The sequence below is a fragment of the Pleurodeles waltl genome, chromosome 4_2 (genome assembly GCF_031143425.1).
Source record: "Pleurodeles waltl isolate 20211129_DDA chromosome 4_2, aPleWal1.hap1.20221129, whole genome shotgun sequence".
Classification (NCBI taxonomy): Eukaryota; Metazoa; Chordata; class Amphibia; order Caudata; family Salamandridae; genus Pleurodeles; species Pleurodeles waltl.
Window position 1 is genome coordinate 414,308,513 of NC_090443.1, and position 20,331 is coordinate 414,328,843.

General features: G+C 41.6%; 1 protein-coding gene across 5 annotated transcripts in view; it reads left to right on the plus strand.

Annotated features, from left to right (window-relative positions):
• The window catches only part of RO60 (Ro60, Y RNA binding protein), a 556,402-nt gene that overhangs the window by 211,536 nt on the left and 324,535 nt on the right, over positions 1-20,331 (plus strand). For all 5 annotated transcript variants that reach the window (XM_069231624.1, XM_069231627.1, XM_069231623.1 and 2 more), the window contains one exon: positions 4,670-4,816. In XM_069231624.1, the coding sequence (XP_069087725.1) occupies positions 4,670-4,816 (147 nt within the window). The remainder of the gene's footprint in view (positions 1-4,669; positions 4,817-20,331) is intronic.

Sequence of the window (20,331 nt, forward strand, 5' to 3'; positions counted from 1 at the left end):
TCAGGGTCAAGATAAATATGTAAGCCCTTTCGTATGGCGGTGTTTGGCAGCACTAAACAGGTTACAACAAGCTTGCACACAACTTATGGTGAGCCCATCAGAACCTTCCCCTGTATAGTCAAGACATCTAAATTGCAACTGGAGGATCCAAATGTACATTCAGTATTGTCTTGTGTATGTATGTGTTTTCTATTGTACCTCTGCTGAGATCTTTAGGGTATGAGGAGATGCAGAGTGAGAGCATACCAAGCAGCACCTGCAAAAACAGAATTGTGAATTTCTAACAAAGGGACCTCTATTCCTATCATACTACAGCAGGCTTACTTACATGCAGGGTAATGTTTGTGTAATGTGTTGCATTGTTTATTGATTGTTTGATATGCCACCCCCCGATTCAGATAAAAGCCCAGTGTTAGGTGTTGTTACTTACCAATAAGCCACATATCGCTGAAGTGCCCAGCCACCAAGTAACGTACAAGTGGCTTCTATTGCAAAATACTGCTGTTGTGTGTTCTTCTAGGAAAGGCAGCAAAGACATCAATGAAGCAGCCTTGGCATTGCAGACAGCCTGCACGCTTATGGAGTGCTAGTGGTATCTGTTACGAAAAAAGTTGGCTGTGAACCAAGGTGACCAATGCTGGTGAAGCCAATGGCACCTAGCACATTAGGGAAGTGGGCGAAGACGCACAATTCCTTGCCAATCTTTGCAATTCTACTAGTGAATGTACATTGGAACTAAACTGGTGCACTCTTCTGTTGCTGCGTCTCGGAATCTGATGCATGCCTCGAGACTGGCTTGGTTGTGAGTCTACATTTCTCAAATGTATAAATAAACATTTCACCAGGTTCAGTCATTAAACAGCTTTTTAGCATAAGAGTCTCCCTATAGTAAAGCTTATTGAAAAATCAAAAAGTTTAATTAAAAAAATACTTACATTTTTTAAGGTAAATATTATTGTAACTTAAATGTATTTTTTTATTGTGAATGTTGAACAAAAGAAAACAAATGCCACATCATGAAAAACGTACTATATTATATTAAAATACTTTCTCTAGTGTTTTATATTAAAACAAAAAAACATTTGAGGTAAAATACTCAATGTATGTATTGTGCATCAATAATTATTAGACGTGAGGAATAGAATTTAAATACATTTATATTTTATTAAAAGTTTATTCTTACATTTATTTTTTGACTAAAAAAGATTAGCATATTTCAAATTAAAATAATATTTTTTTTACTTTGTGTTAACATTAAAATGTATTTATTTATATTTTCACTAACCATTTCTCATGGGGTTTAATTTTAAGTCCCTACCTCCATTATTGTCTATGTGAGGGTGCTGTAGTACCAGTGGTTGGCTATGTGTGAGGGTTAACTAACTTCTGCTCCGAGATGGAGTATTTCTTTACTTTTTGAGTTTGTTTTTGGTTGTAGTAACTACAGAAGCGCAGTTTGTGATTAGCAGTAGGTTTACTCTATTATGGGTGGGTGCGGTTCCTTCCTAAATCCTTTCCTATCCCTTACTGACTCCCTTTTTACTCCTCCCTTAACATTTCCCCTTTAGTTGTAAATATTCCCCAAGTTCCAGTCCTGTCCCCGTCCCTCCCACTTGTACTACTACAATGTATACTTATGTGTACAGAGACTTCACAGGTGGGTGGAGATCTCTTTACCCAAAAAAAGATAGAAGAGGCAGCGATAGAAACTCTGAGTGTACATTTATGAAAAGCATTTTGATGTACATTTGCTGTACTTTTGTAATACTACAAAATGTTCTACAAAATGCAGTTTGTGAATAGGCCCTCTTGTTTCCAGTCTTGAGCTTTAATTTGACAGTTTAAAACTTTCTGGGACCTTCATTCTTAGTTTATTTTAATTGTACCAGATAAAAAAGCACACCCAAAAGCAATTAAGTGTTGGGAAAAAAGTAAAGCAATGTAAACATGATGTCCTACTGTCATTGTGGAGCATGATGGCGATACCAATAGGATATTGTATAGTTTAGCTAATCATACCCTTGTACATCTGTGCAGCATCAGCTAAAAAATAGAATAACAGACCCGATGGCGCGTGCAGGCGTATGTGTCATGATGCTACATCAGCCCAGCGTGATGATGCATATGCTGTTTTTTTTTGCTTGCCACTTCCAGATGACAGATGCCAGTTGTGGAACGGTAAATAAAAAAAAAAGTTAAATCATGTATGCAAAAGCACCTATTTAATAAGGAGCTGTGGGCCAGCCAATATTCGTATATTTTTAATTAATGAACAGGAGGTCTGGGGGAACAGCAGAGTAACGAGTGAGGGAAACATGGGGCAGGCGAGCAGTGGAGAACCTTGAGTTGGGGGGAAGGAAAAAAATAAGATACACAGAGAGGTGGGAAGGCAACAAATGATGTGAGGAGAGGTGGTGGTGGAAGCAATATGATGTGTGAGGGAGAGCAGGTGTTCGGGGGATGCAGCACATGAGGGAGAGCAGAAGAAAAAGCATGCTACCCCATGGAATGGAATAGTTTCCTGAATGAGAGCAGTAGGAGGATACAAGGAATACAATGAAAAGGATGGTAAAAAAGATACGCTCCAAGGGAGGGTCGAGTACAACGAGAGGAGGGGAAGCCATTGAATAAGAAGCAAGCAAATAAGATTGTCAGGAAAGTCAACCAATGGTAAGCAGTGGGCTGGCTCAAAGCCCACTGCTAGTATTAGTATTGTCCACAATAGGGCTTCCCAACAATTAACATCTAAAAGCTGTCTGTAGGTGAGACCTAAAAAGGTATAGAAGTAAGAAAATACAAAATAGAGGCTGTGGAAGCTGAGTTGGTCTGTGCAAAATGAGTCCCGTCCCTCTGACTACAGCAATTAGACTTGCTTTGGGAAAAGCTGCTGAACATGTATATGTGTGGGGTGGGGATGATGGGGAAGCAACAGTTTGGCCTTTTGTGCGCCCAGGTACCGCAAATGTCCCCCTCCCCTCTAAGGGAGGATACCCATTACTTCAGAGAAAGTCCACTGGCACAGAGGGATAAACTGAGGGACTCCGTTTTTCACGCCCCTTGTGCTACTGCATATTTCACATTCTTCACCATCCTTCAGTCCTGCAGTTCACACTGAGAACCTCAGTCAAGCTTTTTGCAGGTTTCAAGGATACAAAAGCGGCCATTCATTCACTAACTCGGAACATCTGTCAACCTTACAGGATCCCATCCTTCACTAGACCGATCCTGTACTAGGGCTCTCTCCTGCTATGAATGCGTATCCATTCACTGAGTGCATCGTTGGCCACCACATCCCTGTATCTCCTCCTGGACAAGCAAACGCATTCCAGGACGAATCCCAAACAATTCTAGTTATTGCAGCCTGCTTAGCTGCTAAGATATCTCAGTGTGGTAAAGTGTCTTCTGTAGAGATCTAGACGTAATCTGTGTTGAAACTTGGGGTGGGACTGCTAGGATTCTATTTTTTATTTTTTTTGCTTTTGATTAAATCTGCCCCATATCTGCTGGGCAAGAGAGCGTGTTTATAAGCAGAGTACAAGGTGGTGCTTACTGCTCCCCGATGACATGCTGAGGATAAGAGAATTGGCGCCCCCCATTCAGTTCACTTCACAAGGAGTCTTGGTCAAGGCCATGGTGGTGCAACGGCCGGATTATTGGACCCGCAGCTACTCATATGCCCGAACTGGGTTTCGGTAGGCCCCGAGATGAACCAATCCGCTTTACCCTCAGGCAGGAAACGCAGTGGTGCACGTGTACTGCCAGTGTATCCTAATCGGAGCAGTAGCCTGAAAAAGGGAGGGTGGATATTTTAGGTTTTCTCTGCCCTCCCACCTCCAAATCCCTCCATTGGAGGGCAGTTGAGTCCTAGCTGCTAAGCGACGTCGATGTCAAAGGAGCCCAGCTGTATAATCACACGGTCTTAATCGCTCATCACTGGAGCGCGACGCAGTCACGTTTTTTGCTTCGAAAGCTGCCGAAGAGATAGGCTGAGACAGGAGCTCCCTTTCCTAAACTCCTTTTGTACGTCAGAAATGTACGTTTGTAGGCGTGATTACCCTAATAATAAATAAATATTTGTGCCGCAAAAAAAAAAACTAACGAGTGTTTTTGGAACCGAATATGTGTTTATTTATACTCCCTATCTCAGTGCCACGTATGTGATCAGTTATAGAAGAATGAATGAAGTATTGAATATTGAATGGAGTTAAAAATGAAATAAGACATCAAGATAGTATTTCTGAACCCATTAAGCAGTTGATGGTTTTTTTTTTAATCCTTGCTATGGCTAAGGTTGTTTTTAAATCCTCTTCTGGTAGTTTTAGGAATCCTTGCTTGGGTGACGTTCTTGTAATCAGTGCTAGGATGTTGGTTTAAATATGTTTGCCGGTTGGGTTTTAGGATCCTTTGTTATGGTGATATTTTCGGAAAACATACAAGATTAATGTTTTAGTAGTATTTGTCATGCTAGTGTTTTTGGAATCATTCCCGGTGTGGTGTTTTGCAATCCTTGGTAGGGTAATATTTTTTGACTTCTTGCCCAAGTAGTGATTTGGGAATCATTGGCAGGTTTGAGTTTTCAAAATCTTTGCTAGGCTGATTTCGGTGGATGTTTTTTCAACAGTGATATCACAAGCATTTAATTCTCAACCACATCTTTGAACCACAATAGGTCTGGAAGGCCCTGCTTCGGGAAATGCCCCTCACAACCTTGATGAGGACCCTGGGAAAGATGACAGCTGATTCCGTGCTCACACCTTCAAGCTCTGAGGTTACACTAGTATGTGAACGATTGTGCAATGAACATTTGCTGAAAAAGGTAAGCCTTCATTAATATCTTCAGGTTTGTCTAGAATTCTGAGGAAAAGTGTTAATTTATTGGAGCAGGTGCAGTTACTAGTACAAAATAATACCTCGCAAAGGATGTGGAAAAATATGATATTTGTGTAATTTACAGTGTCCTCGGGAAAGCCTGGTTCGACCTCCCTGAATACCTCATGCCTTTAATGAGTTCCCTTTGCTTTTGCCACCAAAGGAGGTTTCCCAGAAAACCAACTTGTAGTGTTTATTTCGATATTTCTTCTAGTGTCTTTTGCAAATGTTGCTCACTTTTTGAGTGTTTTTCTTATGAGCAGCGTTTGGTTTTCTTCTCTTTACGAGCATTTTTTCCCTCATGGGCATATGGATTTTTGCTGATTCTCGTGAAAAAACATATCATACTACTACATGGGATTTCCTCAGATATTCATAAACTTAAAATATCTCTGACTTCCTGTCGGATCAATGAGCAAATTTTAATAGACAAACTTAATTTTACAAAATGATCTGATAAGAAACATACCAACAGAGGCAGCATAATCAATAAAAAATTACATTTAAGTACTATAAAATAGATTTGGATGAAGCTCACTCTTTAAATTCCTATCCCAAAAAATAAAGAAGACTAAAGCAGGGAATTGTGGATAAAGGCATCACCCTTTACCATGACCACTGGAATTATGAGAGGAATAAAGTATACGGAAGGGCTGACTAAATTATACACTTAGCGCAGGCAAATTATACAGCGTAATGCAGTATATTTTGTGGTGTGTTTCATCACTATGTTTTTGTTTTTACACATGTTAACACTATGTGAGCAAAGGTTTTGCCTTATTGATATGTTTAACACAAAAAACAGCGCAGCTTATCAGAAAGATCACCAGTTAACCTTCACAAAGTGACTTTTAAACTCTTGCAAATTAAGCAGCAGACAATGGTTTATGTGAAGTGCTGCTTCTGTATCATCTTTATTCGTTGAATTCTAGGTTGCACTATACTCAATAAAGGTGCAGCTTGCTACAGTTATTGCCAATAGGAAATCCCCGCCACAAAGTTCTTTCTTCAGGATACCAGTTTGGAAAAATTTCTTGGAGGGAATTAGAAAGGTGTTTCTCTTTCAGGGGATGTCCATTGATAGTCATAAGCACTGAATAGTCCCACCTACGTGCATGAATCCCAGAGCACTTCTTTACAATTTATCTTCTTGAGTGTAGATGTTCGCCTTTCTTCAGGAAGGCCTGCAGAAACATTTAAGACAAGAACATTGTGCAGCCTATAATGGTCAATTTTGTCAGACTGCTTTTACAAAAGGTAAGAATACCCATGTATATGTATATTTAAAGCCAAATACCTTGGTAGAATGCTTAATTACTCCAGTATTGGAACTTTCATAGATTCACATGCTTGAATCATTCCCCATCTTCGAGATGGGAGCCCCCAGTACATTTAACCAAGCAGTGTTACTATAGATTTACACCTACGTGCCCTTAGGCCTCTTAATTTAACACTCTATCAGAGTCATTTTAAGAAAAAGGACCAAACTTCAGAATCCACCAATCAGGAGACACCACCCTCTAGAACCCTCCTGAGAGAAGCTCTAGTACCTCAGATTTTCAAAGCACAAGTGCGTATAACATGACAAAGAAAAAGAGAGGTGAAGGTGAGCTTCTCTGTGGAGGCGGGCGGGTCACATGTGAATCTATGGAAGATTCCAATACTGGAGAACTACACTTACAGGTAAGTAACTAATTTTCTTACTCCAGTATTGGAACTTTCATAGATTCACCGCTTGAATCAGAATAGCAAGCAGTACATATGCACATTGTAACACTCCTGCAATCTGTTAAAGACACACATTGACAATATGTTAACAGATACCAATATATCAAAATTATTTTTTATTTTTTTATTTTAAACATTATAGTCACATCACCATAAGCATTTAGCATGAATCTGAGACAACTAGTCATAGACAATGTGCATACCTGACATCAGGAAGGTGGGATGAAAGAGGTGCCTCACTGTCACTGGAAAAGGTTCCTGAGGACTGCTTGACCCACTGCTACCTCTCCTTGAGATAGTGCTTCCAAGCAGTAATGTCTGGTAAACATATGGCAGCTCTTCCACGTTGCTGCTCTACAAATGTCTTGCAGCGGTATACCAGCAAATAGCACTGCTGAAGAAACTGCCCGCATCGAATGCGCACGGACAGACAAAATTAGTGGCTTGCCTGGTGGCAAAATTGAATTGCTGAGGAGATCCATTTAGCTATGATCTGTTTAGAGAGCGGTTGACCCCATCTGGGTGCACTGTAAGCCACAAACAGTTGATTGTACCTGCAAAAAGGTTTAGTCCTGTCCATATAGAATTTAATACACTTTTAATGTCTAAAGAGTGCAATGCTCTCTCCGCAGGAGTCGTCAGAGCTGGAAAAAATGTCTTGAAAACTAAGGGCTAATTCAGATGAAAATCCGAAGGAACTGTTAACGCGTCCCTTTATGATAATTTATTACACATCAGGACTCGTTTTAGGCCAATGAATCTTTTGACCCAGTTGAGAGACACCTTAGGACGAGATAGCTAATCAATATGTCAATCAATACGTTAATAATGTCATCAATATTTATCACAACAGTACATTTTACTTTAGTCAAAGTCATTAATCAAATCAAGACACTACCATGACCTTTCAGCCATGAATAACCACACCGATTTAGTAGAATTTTATGAGTTTTATTCCCTATTAATTACAGTCTAAAATCAGATGCGTTAATCTCAATACCAAGAAACATAATAGCATAGTCACAATATGGCAACTTTGATAAGCTTTCATTAAAGCAAGTATCACAAACATCAGAACATAACACGGCGTGAACATAGGTCAAATTCGGCAGAGTGTCAATAATGTGTCAGTTCAACAAAGCATAGTCTCGGACGTTTGTCTATTTGCATCAGTTATGGTGAACACCTGTCCTAATCACATGTTGGGCTTCATGCAAAACAATTTAGAACACTAATTTGGAAAAACATCTAACTAAGGTCTCTGTCAAAATAAGCAGTTGGTACCTAGAAAGGAAAAGCAAACAGACAAATCACAAATGCATTGTCATAATTACCCTCCAAGGTTTAGGTCAGCGCATAGGTTCAGTCTTCGTCTTCAGGACATCAGTCAATTCCCCATCAGTCAAACTCAGCTCCGGGGCAAAAGGGCACTTCCCTCATAAGGAGGTAAAGTGTAACATGGACAATCTAAGGGCGAGGATGGTTTTAAGTAAACCAGCAAGTCACCAGAGTGACAGAGTTTCTGGATAAAATCAATAGCATTCCCTAACCCACCTAAATGACTTCCCGTGACATGGGTTTTTATCCTTTTTCCATTGTACATTCCCCCAAAATTCTATTGGTCATCTGTTATACCCCACTATCTTTAACCTATCAGAAAATACATTAGGTAACCTAATTCTTCACCCCATATTATTTTACAAGTCTTTGATTGGTCTTCATAATTGACGTCTTCAGAGGTGGCACGTCCGGTATGATTTAATCTTTCTGTAATTCTTTGCACATCTTTTGGTCAGCAGTTCCATTGTCTTCACCGGTTTGAATGACCTTGTGCATTACATTAATCTACACTGTTAGTTTGTTTTTTAACATTTATTTCACGAGCAGGGAAAAGTATGTATGAGAACGGATCTAACATGGTTACATTTGTCTTCTAATTTGAAGAAAAAGAGCACGCAGGGTCATGTCCTTCTATGAGTCAGCACACTGCAAAATAGGAAAATACATTTAATATGAAAGCCAAACAGCTAAACTTCGGCTCCTGCTAACTTAAGGCCTATGGGGATTTCAGCACAGATTCAATAACGCAGTCATTAGTACAAACTTATTTAAACGTGATATAAAACATTTTGGTCATTATTATTAGTCTACGTATACATTGGCGGCCACTCCCCGTAGTCACATTTCAAGTGCACGTTTAAGCAAAAATTATTATTATAGTTTCTATGCAGAATCATAAACATTTCATGTTAATATATAATATATAAGCTACGCTCTCTCAAGTCCTTTGGGATAAAATGTGGGTTAGTGCGCATGATTAGTCTGTCTTTTTTGATCTGTAAAAACAGCTCCTGTATGGAAAGTGCTTGTATCTCACTGACTCATGTGGCTGATGTGAGTAAGGCAACTTTCCAGAAGAGGAATTTCAGAGAAGCTCTGTGAATTGGCTCGAAAGGCTGCTTCATAAGTTGCGCAAGAACAATATTTAGATTCCAAGAGGGGGCCTGAATGGTGGAAACACTCCGAAAAGCCCTTTCAGAAATCGTTTTATCAACCTAGAGGACCATAACGAAGGCAAAGAGTCCGAGCGTTTGTAAAATGCAGTCGTCGCCAGATGCACCTTTATAGAGGAATGCTCAAGTTCTGATTACGCTAAATGCAACAAGTAAGGTAATATTTGCTCCGGAGATGAGGAAAGCGGATCGATTTGCTGTTCGTGACACCACAAACAAAACCTTTTCCACTTACAAGATTAAGCCTTATTGGTGCTGGGTGCTCTGGCTTTGGTTAGAACAGGGATCGCTGGATCCTGCCCATTTAACATGAATGTCCATTTACTCTGAAACAAAAACACATGCCTGCATTCACTCGTTCCCACAAATAGAGTGTCATGTTCAGATTTCTGCCTACATATACAAAGCCTTCCTACATGTAATGCATCTATAGCTAATTTTCCTTGCGTCTTTATTGCAGTGTAAGCATAATCATTTGCATATGTGCGTTTTTCTAGCCCCTTTTCTAATCTTTCTTTCAATGCTTTGCGTCTATCATCGGTGTGATCTAAGAAGCTTTTCTCTACAGGTGTCAATAAGCAAGTCAGATTATTGCGGTGTGCATAAGCTGTCCCAAATGTAAGTGTCGGTTCAAAGAAACCTCTAACTAGTTTTATACTATGCTCTTTAGCTAATTTGTTCAGAAACTCAATCACATGCACAAAAGAAAACACTACATCCATATTTGAATAGAAATATTGCACATGCTCTTGATTATAGAATCTTGTTAATAGCAAGCTACAACTTATCCCGTATGTTAAAGGAAGACTATGATAGGTGACCCCTTCTTGCACTGATGAAGGAATCTTTGTGCACACATAACAGTTTTTCGCATCCATGGACTCAACGTACTCGTTCAGCAAGCGATAGAAAACATTAGTAGAAAGCTCCCCTTTTGAATTAGTTCCCTCATGCAAGTGTCTTGCATCCTGCTCAAAACTTCTCCCACGGTGTTAGCGTTGTAGTCTCAGGTTTTGAAGCATTGTTAGTCGCTTTCTTATCCATCCACGGCATTCCCACAATCATTCCTACAATTATTATTGCACACACAATACCTAATATAAGACTTAACCAACCACACACCTTACCCTTTTTATTTACTACCTCTATTATAAGTCATGTCTGTAAAGAATCAGATAGCAGAATAACAATCAACTTGAGGACGATATAAAATCTTTTTTTTTTTTTTCTTTTTCTTAATGCAAAAGTCTCTTTCTCTCTGCGTATATTTACAGTGTTTCACTCACTCCAGGACCCTTTTGTCAAATCAGGTTAGCAGCTTGTCATAATCGAGTTTTTTAAGTAAATTCAGGTTATCAGTGTCACATCCGGTAATTTATAAGTCTCTTTCTTAGCTTTTCCAACGTTCAATTTATTTTCAATTTCAGTTTTAAAACCGTCTCTTTTCCTTATTCATTTCAGGTACCGTAGTATTGGCCTGGTACTTCTCGATCAAAACAGAACGCTAAGATTTCTTGTTGCCATTCAGATGTTGTTGCATATGCCCATTCAGGACCTGCGTACCTTCTATTTGCGATTCTTTTTTTTTTTCAATCGACGTTCGCCTTGAAATTCTCCTTCACTCAGATCTTCTGTTCTTGTGGTATCGTTTTCTTCTGTTATTGTTTCACCTGGTACGACCTTTTCTTTCGCAGCCTGCTCCTCTGGCCAGTTATCTCCCTTATGCGTCTTTTTCCTGCTTGTTCTTTCAGGACGCTGAACAGCACCCTCCTCTTGTGCTATGGTGTTTTCTCTTGATGGACCTGCAACTGGCTCAGGGGATGCCGGTGTATTTTGCTCTCTCTCTACTATTTCCCCTTCTTCTTCTTCTTCTTCTTCTGGATCTGTAACAGGTTCAAGCTCTAACCCGTATCCATCTGCTTGTGGGAGAACCTCTCCTTGATTTAGCTCTCCGGCTGCCTCTACTGAGATAGGCACATTGTCACCTCTCTCGAAGTCGTTTATTGTTTGAGAGACTATGCTGTTCTCAGTGGGCTCTCCTGCAGTTTCAGTTCTCTCTTGGCTGTTTCCAGGCCCTGAGACTTCCCTCTCTAGAACAGTTGAGTCAAAATGTTCAAGTTCCTCATCAGTTGGACACGTTACCTTCTTTGTGTGACTGGCATGTATCCAGTTTGGAACGCCTGCACATTTCACAGCAGTGGTTGTTGTCAAAATTACTTGATATGGCCCCTTCCAGCGCGTCTCCAAACACGACTTTCTCACGTGCTTCTTGACAACCACCCAGTCAACGACTCGCAAAGTGTGACCTGGATCACTGATCGGTGGCAATGTGTTGGCTTCCACCTGGTGAGAAAAAGAGCGAACCACATCAGCCAAACATTTGCAGTAGTCCAACACCATATAATCCGTGATATTCACAAGAGCATTTGCAGGTACTGCGGGCAGCCTCATAGCTCTACCCATAAGGATCTCATGGGGTGATAGTCCTGTCTTCTTATCAGGGATGTTCCTCATTGACATCAGCACTAAGGGCAATGCATCTGGCCATTTCATATTGGTAGCTGCGCACATCTTTGCCATTCTTGATTTCAAAGTACCATTCATTTGTTATACTAGTCCTGATGCTTCAGGGCGGTAACTACAATGCAGCTTCTGTTCAATGTCTAGTGCGGCCCACAAGAGCTTAATCACTTCATTGTCAAAGTGTCTGCCCCTATCTGATTCTATAGAGACCGGAAACCCGAACCTGGGTATTAGTTCCCTAAGCAGCAGCTTTGCGACTGTGAGTCTGTCGTTTCTACGTGTGGGGTATGCTTCAATCCAGTGGCTGAAAACACACACAATCACTAACACGTACTTCAATCCTCCACAAATAGGCATCTCAATGAAATCCATTTGCATCTTGCTAAATGGACCACCAGCTCTCCCTATGTGGCTCAAAGTTACCACAGTCCCTTTTCCGGCATTCATCTGTTGACAGATGATGCACCTGTGACAAGTAACCTCTGCGGCATGTCTGAATTTTGGGTTAAACCATTCAATCTTGAATGACCTGATCATTGCATCTCTCCCAAGGTGTGCCTGTCCATGGTAAAGCCTCGCGAATTGTGATAGACTGTTTGGCAAAACCAGTTTCCCCTCCTCTGAGACCCATAAGTCGTCAGCTCTTTGTACACATTGCATTCTCTGCCAGGAGCGTTTTTCATCTTTGCTAGCAATAACCTGTAGTGTTTTTAGCTCATCTAGTGTATCAACCACCCTTAATGCAAGGTTCAAACATGTGTCATTTTCGGTTTGTAGTAACAATTCCCACTGATCCTTGAACGATATACAGTTCAATGTGCAAAACCTTGCGACTTGATCTGCATAGCCATTTCCCATGGACACAAAGTCTTGTGACTTAACATGAGCATTGCATTTCACCACGGCAATTTCAAGAGGTAACTGAGTCGCATGTAACAAATCCTTAATTTGTTCACCATTTTTCACAGGAGAACCAGAAGAGGTCATGAAACCTCTCTGTGACCACAATTGGCCAAAATCATGTACAATTCCAAATCCGTATCTGCTGTCAGTATAGATAGTAACTCTCAGATTTTCAGCTGCGTGGCATGCCTTAGTAAGGGCAATTAATTCTGCCACTTGTGCGGAAAACACTCTTTCAAGCCAGGAAGCTTCAATGATACCAGCTATGGTACACACAGCGTAACCAGCTCTCAGCTTTCCGACTGAGTCTCTCAACAGGATCCATCCACAAACATAATGCAATCATTTTCCTTTAACTGCATATCTTGAATATCAGGTTGGGGCTTGGTACATAGTTCTGTTACCTCAAGACAGTCATGCTCCACTTCCTCTTCATTATTAATCTCGGTACTTTCAACAGGAAGTAGAGTTGCCGGGTTTAATACAGTACATCGCTTCAGTGAAACATTAGGCGAACCCAAAATGATTGTCTCATATCTGGTAAGCCGGGCATTTGTCATGTGCTTGGTTTTGGTTCGAGTTAGCAGAATTTCAACTGAATGTGGAACCATCACTGTCAAGCGATGTCCCATCACTATGCCTTCACACTGCGTGAGGCTTTGACCAACTGCTGCAACTGCTAGCAAACAACCCGGTAAGGCTGCTGTGACGGGGTCCAAGGTAGCTGAAAAATATGCTACAGTGCGATTTTCACCTCCATGGACCTGTGTTAAGACAGACAAAGAACAAGCATCACATTCATGACAAAACAATAGGAAAGGTTTTGTGTAATCAGGCATACCCAAAGCTGGTGCCCTGCACATGCACTCTCTCAATTCCATGAATGACTCAAGCTCTTCTTTGGATAGGGTTATGGTGTACGGTTCATCCTTAATCTCTTTGCCTGTTAGATTTATCAATAGTTTTGAGATAATTGAGAAGTTGGGTATCCACTGGCGACAGTAGCCCACCATTCGCAAAAACATCCTGACATCTCTCTTTGTTGGCTGGGGGTTCATTTGCAAAATGGCTGTCACCCTTTCCTTCGATATTCTCCTGGACCCTCTCTCAATCAAGTGTCCTAAGTACTTCACCTTTTTCTGACAGTACTGCAGCTTCTTTGGCGACACTTTATGTCCGTTCTTACCCAAATGATTCAATAAGGCAATTGTGTCATATTTACAGTCATCTTTTGTCCTGGATGCAATCAGCAAGTCGTCAATGTACTGCACTAGTGTTGAATTGAAAGGCAGTACTAAGGATTCTAAGTCTTTTTTCAATATCTGATTGAAGATGGACGGTGACTCAGAAAACCCTTGAGGAATTCTGCACCAACTGTACACCTTGTCCAGGAATTTGAAACTGAATAAAAACTGGCTGTCCTCATGAAGAGGCACCGAAAAGAAGGCTTGTGACAAATCTACAACAGTGAACCATTCAGCATCGCACGGAACCTGAAACATGATTACTGCCGGATTTGGCACTATGGGGCAACACTTCACCACAATCTCATTTATTTTTCTCACATCCTGCATAATTCGAACCTTCCCACAGGGCTTTTTCAGACCCATTATCGGTGAATTACATGGACTGCTCAATACCTCCTTCAGGACTCCCTGTTTCACAAAGTCCGCAATTATTTGTGCCACCTGGATAAGAACATCTTGTGCCATGTGATATTGTGGCACCTGGGAAAACACTGCATTTGGCTTCACTTGAACTTTAACTGGTTCCACTCCTTTTATCAGCCCCACTTCCTTTCCTGTCAAGTCCCACACTTTCTCTGTCACCGTTCCCTGCAATTCGGTTGGTAAGTCAGTCACTGTAAGCATCAGGAATAATGTTATCAAAGGGTAATCTTCATTCGCGGTTTCTGTCTCTTAACTCTGAGAACTGACCATCATCCCCGTCATCATCACTGTACCTCAATTCCATCATTGGAACAGGTAATCAAGCATTTCGTCTTGCACAGTAAGTCCCTTCCCAGTAGGGATACCAGACTTGAATCACAGACTACAAATTTATGCAGCCCCTGGAAGTTGCCAATCTCAACTTGCACTGGATCTGTAATTGGATTTGTCAAGTACTGGTTTGCTACTCCGACCACTCTTATGGTACGTCCCGAAAGTGGCAATTTCGTAACCTCTGCACTTCTGACCGTGGAGCGTGTAGCTCCAGTATCAACTAAGAATGAAACCTTGTGACCCATTACCTTTCCCTCTACATAGGGTCCCCTCTGATCTACTTCTAGGGACGCTGCAAGCCTGCACTCTTCACTGTCTGAACTGTCATCCGACCATTCATCATTCATTCCATCCTCACCACGCAATGGGAATTGCTGTACTGTGTTATTTTGGCTCATCACTTGACCTGTGACCTGCTGAGGAAGCGTCACCTGTTGCTGTCCCATTGGAGCCATTGGTAGTTGCATTTGCTGTCTAGGTACCATGGGAACCTGCTGTTGTACTTGCTGCATTTGCGCTGGTTGAACACGCGGCATTTGCATTTGCTGCATGGGCTGTAACCCTTGCATCTGGACCATGGTATTTTGAAAGTTCGAATTTTGATTTCTCAGTTTTGGACCTCTCATATTTTGCAATGTACCGACATTAGTGCTTTGTTGAACGACACCATCCTGCACCACATTTGGGCATTCCCGCTTCTAATGCCCCACACCCCCGCACGCGTGACATGGTGACATCTTTTTTATCCCTTGCGCATCATTTTGAACTACAACAGTATTCAAATCTGGACCGCGATTCACAAAACCTCGACCTCTTGGTTGTGCCTGAAACACACCATTCCCTGGCGGTTGCTGTTGTATCATATGCTGAATTCCATTTCCTTGCATTCCTGCCTGCGCAGCCCTTATCTGCATCACCATCACTTTTTCCTTCAACTTTTTCTGCTTCAGCTCAATCTCATCACTACAGTATTTTGCATACTGCAACACCTCATCAATCGGCTTTGCTTGCCAACAAATCAAATGATTCTTAATCATCTGGCTAACCTCTGGTGTCAGCCCTTCAACAAATCTGAACACAAGATGGTTCATGTCTTTTGGCTCAATGGTCTCAGTACCAATATAATGTTTAAATGCTTTCAACAACCTCTCATGGTAAGCATGTATTGATTCCTTAACCTCCTGTGAGGTCCGGTCGATTTTCTGCCAATCAGTCACTTTCGGCGACACCTTCTGCTTCAAAAACTCAATCACTTTATGATAGTACGTCATCACCTCCTCAGAGGGTGCTCCGGTCACCTTATCCCTTGCCGGCTCCTGCGTCGGCCAGTCTACCCCTCGCTTGCACTCAAGCCATAAGTCAGACGGAACAATGATCTCAAACAAGGTATTCAAGTCTTCCCAGAGGCACTTCGCAAGCTTCACAAATCTATCCGTTTGTTGGTACCACTCGATCGGTTTCTCCCTCAACCTGGGATAATCATTAGTGAAGGGTAGGATGTCTCCCCTGGACCACGGTACATGGATTAGAACCCCACCAGCTATTTCTCTCATTGGTAGCATCTTTACTGATTCCGTATCTGGTGTAGTTTTAGCTTTACTCAATCCTGGGCTGTCACCTTTCTCCTTGTCTCTTTTCTTAACCAATCTGTCTTCCCACTTTTCTAACGCTCCCCAGATTTGCGTACTGTGCAATATTTCCTTTAAATGCGCTTTCATTCCGGCAGACCTCATATGCTCGAAGTCTTTTGAATCAAAGTCTAACCTGTAACTTCTTTTAAAATGTTTAGTATTCTCAATATCAATAATGTATCTGTCTGCCAGGTTTGCTAATTTCTGATGTACCTTGCCTACTTCCTTAGTAATCTTAGGGCACAGGTATCTCAATTCTGCTTCTGTGTATGACTCTAATCTGTTTACCCCCATTGTTCCGTCCACTAATTCAGCAGCTTCCACGCCCAGTCTCACAAAGTTCAGGTAATCATCTCTCTCTGCCGTTATTGCAACAAGTTGTGAAGGTTTATTATTTCCCAGCCACTCGTTTAGTTGCTGCACAGAAAAACCTTGCAACAAGATATTTCCTGCCTGCATTATTGGAGTCTGTGATGTTTCCACACTCATTGTCTGAGGGGCTAACACGCTTGACCCTGCTTGTCTTATCGCCTCAATAGGGGCCCCAATCGGACTAAGGCTTAACAGGGACCTGAGGTGTTCAGCTGTTTGTGATCTTGGCGATATTGATCGAGGGGTTCCTGTGAGTCCCCCTCTCATCATTTCCTGGATCCCCATTCCTTGATCACTTGTCTCAGGTTTGCCCTGCGCATATAGTGGTACAGGTGGACCAACAGTAATTGGCAATGATATGGCAGCTGGTGTCTGACCTGGTCCCAAACCCCGTGGAACAGCGACTCCAAAGGTCTGATCCAGTGAATCCGGGGCAGGTATTAATGGAGGTCCTGCTACTGGATTATATCCCGGTATCAGTTGTGGCTGCGGCTGGGGCAGCAATTGTGGAGTTGGCTCAATCTGCACTAACCTCCATTTTGTATATATCGGGTCTGGCGGCACTATCAGATTTGTAGTAGTCTCTAGTACTGGGACGTGTGAATAGATTCTCTGTATCTCCGGTGGAGGTTGCAACTGTATCTGCATGTCTGGCGCAGTGGGTACACTGACACCATTTTGTATCAAACCTGTATCACTAGTCTGTACTGTATCAGTAACTCCCTTCTCCTGCGTCTGGTTCCCAGGACCCGCACTAGTGCTCGGGATATTATCGCTTACCGCATAAGGTGGCAGGCGATCATGTAATATCTGATTTAGGAATTCTTCATCGTCTGGATCATCTTCTTCTTCTCAAGATCTCTTAGTTTCTTTAGGCTTACTAGAGTCTTTGTCTGTTTTACATGTGGCTTTCTTTCCCTGCGTCGCATCTCCCTGTGTTATAGCTGAGAACAATTTTAATCCATCAACTATTCCTCGTCTCCACATTTTGCTCTCATTGTCCCACCTGGCTTCCGCTAAAGTTTTTTCTGCCCTTTTTATTCTTCTTTGGAATTTCTCTTGTCTCTGTTTAATAGCCATTAAATCCCAAATTGCTAAAGCCTCATACTGAGCTGGCCTCGGAGGTGGTTTCTGTACACTTTACATCCACCTTAAATTCTCTAGAACTCTTGTATTGAACTTCCTGTGTTCCGGGAATGCCAAACATCCCTCTTTTTCTGTCAGTTTGTGCCACTGTTTCATCCATAAACAAGGCGTGACACCTTTTTCCTCCATTACTATGTAAGCTGGAGATCCCTCAGGCGGTGTAGGCTCCCCTTCACTCGCCATAATGTATGTATCTCCTTTCAGAGCACTCTAAAAAGCTTTTACAAAGTTCATCTTTACGTCTTTTCTTTTGTTGTATTTAATCAGAAAGTGACTTTAATTCCCAGGACACTCTTTACCCACCTTTCTCAAGCTATTGTCTCTCATGGACGGCAGCCAATCCGTGCGCGACCCCTCTCGACAGCAGACCTATCTCAGCGCGGCACCACTGACGTCACACTCACACACTGCAGCTGACAAAGTCTTGCGGCTTGTCCGCCCTTCACTAGATTCACACCAAACTAATGCAAAAATTACTGCGAGCACCTCAACACAAATTTGCTGGTTTACTACAGGAAGGGTAACACATTCGCTTCAGAACTTTACAGAGATTTCACTTGAAGCCTCGGCCGCTACTCTCTCCTTCTCAGTTCCCGCACCCGCAAGCAGAATTCGACCTGCAGATCCTACTCTCGACTTGTCAATGGTTCGTCCTAGTGCACTTTAGAACTTGCCAAATCTCCATCGAAGGTTTCACACATACAATTCGACTCAATCTCGACTTGTCAACCACGCCCGATCGACCTAATTAAACCGCACAAATTACAACATAAACCCAAGTGTCCCCTACACTTGTCAATATACTCTGGAATCTTAGACCACGACGGGTCCGTACATGAACAACCAACCACGTGGATAATTTTGAGCACAAAGCGGCACACTCATATGAAGTACGCCGACTTCCCTACTCTCATACTGTGGAGTACGCCCACTTTTACTAAAACCACATTACCTGGCCTATATCCACACAAACTTCACATTTCACCTGCGAAATGCATAAGTTGAGCAAGCACAAACCCTACACCATACATGCTATGATGCCGAGAACATTCCCAACTCACTTAGGCAGGCTCCGAGATCCCGGGAAAGTCATGGTGAATTTAGAAACACATCATACCTCCAATTTGCATTATCTCAGAAAAACAGTCTAAACAATAATTCTCCGTCCTAGGACCCCAAAGGGCGAAACCGTCACTCTGCTACCAGAACTGTTAACGTGTGCCTTTATGATAATTTATTACACATCAGGACTCGTTTTTGGCCAATTAATCTTTTGACCCAGTTGAGAGACACCTTAGGACGAGATAGTTAGTCAATATGTCAATCAATACGTTAATAATGTCATCATTATTTATCACAACAATACATTTTACTTTAGTCAAAGTCATTAATCAAATCAAGACACTACCATGACCTTTCAGCCATGAATAACCACACCGATTTAGTAGAATTTTATGAGTTTTATTCCCTATTAATTACAGTCTAAAAGCAGATGCGTTATTCTCAATACCAAGAAACATAATAGCATAGTCACGATATGACAACTTTGATAAGCTTTCATTAAAGCAAGAATCACAAATATCAGACCATAACACGGCGTGAACATAGGTCAAATTCGGCAGAGTGTCAATAATGTGTCAGTTCAACAAAGCATAGTCTCAGACGTTTGTCTATTTGCATCAGTTATGGTGAACACCTGTCCTAACCACTGATTAGCATTCGCATGTTGGGCCTCATGCAAAACAATTTAGAACACTAATTTGGAAAAACATTTAACTAATGTCTCTGTCAAAATAAGCAGTTGGTACCTAGAAAGGAAAAGCAAACAGACAAATCACAAATGTATAGTCATAATTACCCTCCAAGGTTTAGGCCAGCGCACAGGTTCAGTCTTCGTCTTCAGGACGTCAGTCAATTCGCCATCAGTCAAACTCGGCTCCGGGGCAAAAGGGCACTTCCCTCATAAGGAGGTAAAGTGTAACATGGACAATCTAAGGGCGAGGATGGTTTTAAGTAAACCAGCAAGTCACCAAACAGAGTGACAGAGTTTCTGGATAAAATCAATAGCATTCCCTAACCCACCTAAATGACTCCCCGTGACATGGGTTTTTATCCCTTTTCCGTTGTACATTCCCCCAAAATTCTATTGGTCATCTGTTATACTATCTTTAACCTATCAGAAAATACATTAGGTAACCTAATTCCTCACCCCATATTATTTTACAAGTCTTTGATTGGTCTTCATAATTGACGTCTTCAGAGGTGGCACGTCCGGTATGATTTCATCTATCTGTAATTCTTTGCACATCTTTTGGTCAGCAGTTCCATTGTCTTCACCGGTTTGAATGACCTTGTACATTCCATTAATCTACACTGTTAGTTTGTTTTTTAACATTTATTTCACGAGCAGGGAAAAGTATGTATGAGAACGGATCTAACATGGTTACATTTGTCTTCTAATTTGAAGAAAAAGAACACGCAGGGTCGTGTCCTTTTATGAGTCAGCACACTGCAAAATAGGAAAATACATTTAATATGAAAGCCAAACAGCTAAACTTCGGCTCATGCTAACTTAAGGCCTATGGGGATTTCAGCACAGATTCAATAACGCAGTCATTAGTACAAACTTATTTAAACGTGATA